This window comes from Elephantulus edwardii, unplaced genomic scaffold, assembly GCF_000299155.1.
Source record: "Elephantulus edwardii isolate Elephantulus edwardi_28Jun2011 unplaced genomic scaffold, EleEdw1.0 scaffold00213, whole genome shotgun sequence".
NCBI classification, from domain to species: domain Eukaryota; kingdom Metazoa; phylum Chordata; class Mammalia; order Macroscelidea; family Macroscelididae; genus Elephantulus; species Elephantulus edwardii.
In genome coordinates this window covers 4,233,287-4,240,914 of record NW_006399963.1, presented here as the reverse complement: position 1 = coordinate 4,240,914, position 7,628 = coordinate 4,233,287, and the positions used below count along the sequence as shown (strand labels likewise).

Here is a 7,628-nt window from a genome sequence, read left to right as displayed (position 1 = left end):
TGGGAGGGTCTGGGAAGATGGGAGGGTCTGAGACTGGCTTCTAAGCTGCCCAGGTTTCAGCTAGCCGGTTGCCTTAACCCCTTCTCTGAGCGGCCTGCTGGAACGAATGTCACGCTATTTTTGCATCTTCGATTACCTGGGAAGATGGAAGAGAAAAAGCCCACCTTTCCTGCCTCCTTGGCTGCATCTGCTCTCCTTACACCTGACGGTCTTGAGGTACTGCCAAGGTTCTCATCCATAGGCTCCATTCCAGACGACGCTTCCCTCTCTTCTTCATCACTGAAGAGCAAAGGTGGTGCCTCAACAACTGTTTCCTTTTTCTACCAAAACAAGAAGAGTAAATGACATTCTGAAAAAAATAATTGTACCTCACTGGAATGACAATGTGAAGATTAAATGAAAACCATTGTCCTCCTCAGGACACTGACTAAATGTGGTACGAAAGCAAGGATATTGAAGTGGATGCAGGTACACGCATGTGTGCATGGGCAAACACAATTCCAAACAAGCAACAAGAACAAAAAATCAAATTAGAATATATGATAGAACTCTGTAGTTGCAGAGATAAGGCATCACCATTTCTGCCACCATCTTCCACACACGTCCCCATCTTTGTCAAGCCCAATGGTATGTGTCACGTCTCTTTCCCTCCCACTCCTGGCATTTCAACTATTCATGTTAGACTTAGCCATTGGTGCCTTGCTAATATAAACATCTACTGTATAACTTCATTATAAGCCTGAATCTACACCATCTGCAATAAACATTAAACACTAAAAACATGGTAATTGACAGACACTCACTACATCTTTTATTTCATCTATGTGATACAATTATTACTCCTCACTACTGCTTATACTAATGAAGCTATTTTTGCACTTCAAGGCTTGCTCTGTTTTATAGAAATAAATATTCCTCATCTTTCAAAGGCCAGCTCAGATGTTGTCCATGAAAGTTTTCCTGCTTTTCCTAGAAGCTCTGAGCTCTAATGATGCTGAGATTAAAGTAATTGGCAGTTCGAAACTACCAGTTGCTCTGTGGGAGAAACTGAGGCTGTCTGATTCCATAAAGATTTACAGTATTGAAAACCCAGTGGGGCTGTTCTAGTCAGTCCTATAGGGCCACCAAAAATTGCAATCAATTTTGTAGCAGAAAGGATTTTTCAGGTTTAAGTAATTATTAGCTGCTTCACTGATGAGCATATTTTTATTTTACTGGGTCTCCACTTTCTTCAGGACTTAGTATCACAGGTGTGTTTTTTTTATTTGCTTGAAAGAATCATGTTGTATATTTCCATGCCCAATGGCAATGTTTAACAGGTGCACAAAAAAGTTTCTAAGCACTTTAGCCCATCTTCTCTACCTCTTATCTGTTGTTATGTGCTTCCAGTCGCCTGTGACCCACAGTGACCCAATGTACAACAGCTCTAAAGCCACTCTCTCCTGAGCAAGTCTCAATGACTCAGACACACCTACCCCCATTGCCCTAGTTTCTGTATCAGTCCATCTCATCTGGGGTCTTTCTCTCCTGTGCTGTCCCTCTACCCTTCTGAGCATGATGTCTTCCAAGAATCCATCATCCGGCCTACAAGCCCAAAGTATATGAGACAGAGCTTAAAAATTGTAGGAGGCTGAAATGATCCAAAACAAAGACTAGGATACTAAATCTACCAAAAGTTAGCAGCATTTCTGGGGGAAGGAGTTTACCCATAAGCTCCTGAGAAAAAAGGGATTCTATATTTAGTTCTCATGGCTTAGCAGTATGAACTTGCACTGTAAACACATGTTGGGTCATCTCCTCTGGTGCAATTTACTTTCTGCCTCTGAAAACCAGCTGGAAGTTAGCTTTGAATTGATTCTGACACAATGGTTAGTGGTAACAATAACCACTAACTATGTTAACTAAAATAGAAAATTTGAGGAAATAAGCTTTTAAATTATTTATCAAGTTAGGAAATCAGACTTAGAAACATTTTAAACTGAGATAGAAAATTAAGTACACGGAAACACATTCTCCTTTTATCTTGTTCATTATTAACTACTATACATACAGTAGGTGATCATTCATTCCACATTGTTCTTATCAAAACTTATTCTATTAAAATGTTCATTGTCTATCCACTAATTTCCTAATCTGCCCCCCTCCGGCCATACTGTTTCTCTATATATGTAAACCTTTCTCTAATTTTGCTTGTTTCTATAGTAGTGGTATTTGTCTTTCTGTGACTAAGTTATTTCACTCAGTGTAATGTTCTTTAGATTAGTTCATGTTGTGTAGTTTTTCATTAGTTCTTGTTTCTCAATGTTTCATGATGTCCACTGTGTAAAAGTACCACAGCTATTATATCCATTTATATACTGATGGGTACTCAGGTTGTTTCCATCTTATTTGCTATTGTGATAAGAGATTATGTTATGTTGCAATAAACATGGGTGTGCCTATTATTTGTTCATGTCCTAGCTCTTATGTCTTTATGGTATATTCCCAGTGGTGGAACTGCTTTACCAAATGGCTTGCTCATTCATTTTTCAACTTTCTAAATTATTATTTATTATTAATTTTTATTATTTTATTTTTATTTATTATTATTTATTTTTATTTTTATAATTTTACTAAATTATTATTATTTATACTGGTTTCCTGACAAAGTGTGTATACATTGTTTTTCAAGGAAACTATCTTCAACAGTGGTTGCACAATTTTACAAACCCACAAGCAGGGCATGAGTTAAACTCCTGCCATATCCTTGTCAGTATTTGCTGTTCACTGTCCTGTTGAACTATGCTATTGTTGCTAGGGTGAGATGGCATCTCATTGTTTTCATTGGCATCTCCTGACAGCTCGTGATAGTAAGCACTTCTTCATGTGTTTGCTTTCTGAATGTCTTCTTTAGCAAAATCTTTTCATATTGTCCATTCTCTAACTGGGCTCTTGTCCTTTTCTAGTTTAAGTGTTGGAATTTTCTACACATTTCAGATGAGTCTCAATGATGTCATTGTCAAATATCTCCCCCTAATGTATACTGTGGTTGTTGTTATATGCCATCAAGTCACCTGCAACTCATACATCAAGTCGCCTGTAACTCACAGCAACCCTATGTACAACAGCCCTAAACCCTGCTCTGTCCTGTGCCAATCTCACTTTCACCAACACCATTACCCTGATTACTCCAGTCACTAAATCAATCCACCTCATCAAGGGTCTTCCCCTCCTGCACTGTCCCTCCATCCTCCCAAGCATGATGTCCCTCTCCAAGGATTGGTCCCGCCTTGCAACATGTCCAAAGTATGTCAAACAAAGCCTCAGAATCCTTGCCTCCAAGGAGCAGCCCGATTTAACCCTCTCTGAGATGAACCTGTTTGTTTTCTTATCAGTCCACAGTACATTCAATACTCTTCTCCAGCACCACAGCTCAAAGGCATCAATTCTCCTTCTATCCTCCGTAGTCACTGTCCAATTCTTTGACGCATAAAAAGTGATTGCAAAGACCATGGCCTGTATCAGGGGCACCTAAGTCTCCAGAGTGACACCACTGCTCTTCAGCACTTTGGAGAGGTCCCTAACAGCAGACTTTCCCATCACAATACGTCTTTTAATTTCCTGGATGCTGGTGTCAACAGTGTTGACTGTGGAGCCAAGCAAACAGAAGCTGTGAACAATCTCAATGCCAATTGGTCCTGTGGTGAGAATCTTTGTCTTCTTGACATTGAGCCTCAATCCATATTGAAGGCTGCAGTCTTTGACCCTCAGCAGCAAGCGCTTTAGGTCCTCCTCAGTTTCAGCAAGAAGAGCTGGGTCATCTGCATAATGGAGTTTGTTGATGGATCTTCCACCAATCCTGATGCCACACTTCTCCTCATAGAGCCCAGCCTCTCGGATAATCTGTTCTGCATACAGGTTGAAAAGGTATGGAGACAGGACATATCCCTAGCGTATGCGCTTCCCAATTTTGAACCATGCAGTGTTTCCTCGCTCTCTTCTGACGACTGCCTCCTGTGTCCAAGTATAGGTTTCTCTTTAGCATGAGTAAGTGTTCTGGGATTTCCAACTCGCTCAGCATTTCTTAAGTTCAAGGAACTGAAGAACAAATTAAAATCTCGAGTTGCTATAATCAAGGATGCTTTAGGCAGAGAATATTAAATGAGACAGGAAATATTAAAAGATGGAAAGAATCTACTGAGTCACTGTATTGAAAGGAATTGGCAGACACAGAAAAATTTCATGAAACAACATATGAGCAAGAGCCTATGGTGATGAAGCAAGAAGTTCAAGCTGCTTTGAAGGAAATAGCAAACAATAAGGCCCCAGGAATAGATGGTATACCAATTGACGTATTTCAGCTAACAGATGCTGCCCTAGATGTGCTCACCAAGTTGTGTCAAGAAATCTGGAGAACAACCACCTGACCAACTGACTGGAAGAGATCTATATTTGTTCCCATTCCAAAGAAGGGTGGCCAAAAAAAGTGTGGAAATTATAGAACATTACCATTGATTCACATGCAAGCAAGATTCTGCTGAAGATTATCCAAAAACTATTGGAACAGCACATCAGCAGAGAAATGCCAGAAGTCCAGGCTGGGTTTAGAAGAAGTTGTGGTATTAGGGATATTTTATCTAATGTTAGAGATGGGTCTTAGCTGAAAGCCAGGAATACCAGAGGAATGTCTATCTGTGTTTCACTGATTATGCAAAGGTGTTTGACTGTGTGGATCATAACAAACTGTGGCTGACTCTGAGAAGAATGGGAATTCCTATTGTATAGCTCTCTAAGTCTCTCTTCCTTGAAGAAAACTTTATTGATGCACACAAGGATTTACTTTTTTAGGTCAATTTGACCTATTTCATCTTCTGGTTTTGCATTTTTGGCAATGTTTGAAAGGCTATTTCTGCATAGATTGTTATGTACGATCGAGTCAGAACCCACGACTCACAGCTGACCCTCTGGTGAGTTTTCAGAGGCAGTAAACTGCATGGGAGTAAAGTGCCCATCTTTGTCCTGTAGAGTAGCCAGTGGATGCAAACTGCATGTCTTTGGGCTGGCAGCACAGCTCCTTACCACCATGCTACCAGAGTTTCTAGTGCTTTAAATTTGTTATTTTTTTATCTGATGATATCTATAGTTTTTGGGTTCACCCCTAATCCCCCTAGATCCTTAATCCACTTTAAGTGAGTTTTGGTATGAGGAATGTATCTTATTCGTTTTCTGCAGACATGTGTCCAGTTTTGTCAGTACCATTTATTGAAGAGACTGTAATTTCTCCATTCATGGGTTTTGTCCTCTTGTCAAAGATCAGTTGACCATAAAAGGATGAATTTCTGGGTTCTTGATTCTATCCCATTAGTTTATGTGTTGGCTGCTGTGCTGTTTTCATAACTACTCTGTCTAGTATATTTTGAGATTAGGAAATGTGATGTCTCTTAACTTTGAATAGTGTAGCGCTTTGCTTATCTGAGAACTTTCTTTACCAAATAAAGTTGGACACTCCCTTTTTCACCTATTTGGAAAAGGATGTTAGAATCTGAAAAGATTACAATAAACCTGTTGATTGCTTTAAGTATAACTGTCATTTTTCACAATATTTAAGTTTTCCTTTCCATGAGCATGTTATTTTCTTCCATTTTTCTAGGTCTTTTTTTGCTTCTTATAGTGCTCTGAAATTTCTTAAGTCTTTTGTTCTCTGGTTACATTTGTTCCTAAAGACTTCATCTTATGATCAGCTAGTGTAACTGATACAGCTTTTCTTATTTTCAGTGTTCTATACTATTATAGAGAAATCAGATTGATTTTTTATATTGTTCTATTTTTTTATATTTTGCCACTTTGAATTGATCAACTGGTCTAACAGTGTTTTTGAGGAATCTTTGGGATTTGCTATGTATACTATCATAGCACCTGTGAAATAGAGACAGTTTTATCTCCTTTGCCAATTTGGATGCATATTTTTTTCTTATTCCTACAGCGAGGCATCCCAATATAATGATGAATAGTAGTGGTAATAATAATTAACAAGCAAAAAGTCCCTGTTGCTTGCCATTAATCTCTCTCCATTGAGGGTGATGCTGGCTATTGGTTTTGTATATATACCCGTAAGTATGTTCAGGAAATTCTCCTCTATTCCTGTTTTGTTGAACATTTTAACCAAGAAAAAGGGATGAGTTTTAGCAAATATCTTTTCTGCATCAACTGAGATGATCATGTCCTTTGTTTTACTGATGTGGTAGTTTTCTTTTTCCCCCAAGTACAGAAAGTACTCCAAAATGTTTTATTCAAAGATAAGCAGCATTAATAGATGTCACTCTAGATCTGTCAAATGCATAATGCACTAAGATAGATCTGTTTGTTCTTTTGGAATGTTTCACATTACAATAAAAATTCTTAAAGAATATGTAGTGGTTTTCTTATGTTGAATTATTCTTGCATACCAGATATAATCACACTTGATCATGATGAATTATTCTTTTGATATGATGTTGGAGTCTACTGGCTAGGAATTTTGCATTTATGCTCATGAGAGATAGTGGTTTATACAGTTTTTCTAGTAGTGTCTTTTCCTGGTTTTTGGTATTAGGGTTATACTTCATTCATAAAATGAATGTTACATTTTTTTCTAAGTTCTGAAATTATTTAAGTAGAACTGGAAACAGTTCTTTATATAGTTTGGTAGACTTCTGCAGTAAAGTCCTCTGGGTTTAGACTTCCCATTCTCGAGCTGTCTTGGGAGATTTTTGATAACCTGCTAAATGTCTACTTTTGTAATGGGTCTGTTCAAATGCTCTGCTTCTGTCTCTGTTAGTTTAGGTAGGAGTGTGTTCTAAGAATTTGCCCATTTCGTCTAGATGTCCAAATCTGTTGGAGTATAGCTCTTGTTAGTATTCCATTATCCTCTTTCAGTTGGTTCTGTTGTGACACTGCCCTTTTTAATTCTTAATTATATCTTTGTTTTCTCTTGTAAGAATAGGCAGTGGTTTGCTAATTTTATTAATCTTTTCGAAGAACCACTCTGGCTGGTTGATAGCTTCAACGACTTTTGTATTTTCTATGTCAATTATCTTTGCTCTTTATTATTTCTTTTCTTCTGGAAGCTGTGTGGTTTTCTTGTTGCTTTTCTATTTTTCTTTTTAGATGTTGGGTTAAGGAGTTGGTTTTGGTTCTTTCTTGCCTTTTGATGTGTTTGTTTATTGCTATAAATTGACTTCTCAGTACAGCTTTTGCTGAGTCTCAGTGGTTGTGGTTGTTATGTGCTGTTGAGTCGCTTGTAACTCATAGTGACCCTATGTACAACAGTCCTAAACTCTGCTCTGTCCTGTGCCAATCACACTGTCTCTGACATTCCCATCCCGGTTACCCCAGTCACTGAATCAATCCACCTCATAGAGGGCCTTCCCCTCCTGCGCCTGCCCTCCTCCCTCCCAAGCATGTTGTCCCTCTTCAAGGACCAGTCCCTTCTTATAACATGTCCAAAGTATGTTAGATGGAGCCTCAGAATCCTTGCCTCCAAGGAGCCGCCTGGTGTAACCCTCTCCAGAATGAATCTGTTTGTTTTCCTAGCAGTCCATGGTACTCTCAATACTCTTCTCCAGCACCACAGCTCAAAGGCATCAATTCTCCTTCTATCCTCCTTAGTC

At 38.7% G+C, this 7,628-nt stretch overlaps 1 protein-coding gene across 4 annotated transcripts in view; it reads right to left on the bottom strand.

Annotated features, from left to right (window-relative positions):
- Positions 1 to 7,628, bottom strand: part of FAM21C (family with sequence similarity 21, member C) — a 156,768-nt gene that overhangs the window by 25,659 nt on the left and 123,481 nt on the right. For 3 of the 4 annotated variants that reach the window (XM_006897713.1, XM_006897714.1, XM_006897715.1), the window contains exon 21: positions 165 to 320. The exons of the other annotated variant lie outside the window; for it this stretch is intronic. In XM_006897713.1, coding sequence (XP_006897775.1) covers positions 165 to 320 — 156 coding nt within the window. The remainder of the gene's footprint in view (positions 1 to 164; positions 321 to 7,628) is intronic. 4 annotated transcript variants of the gene reach the window in all.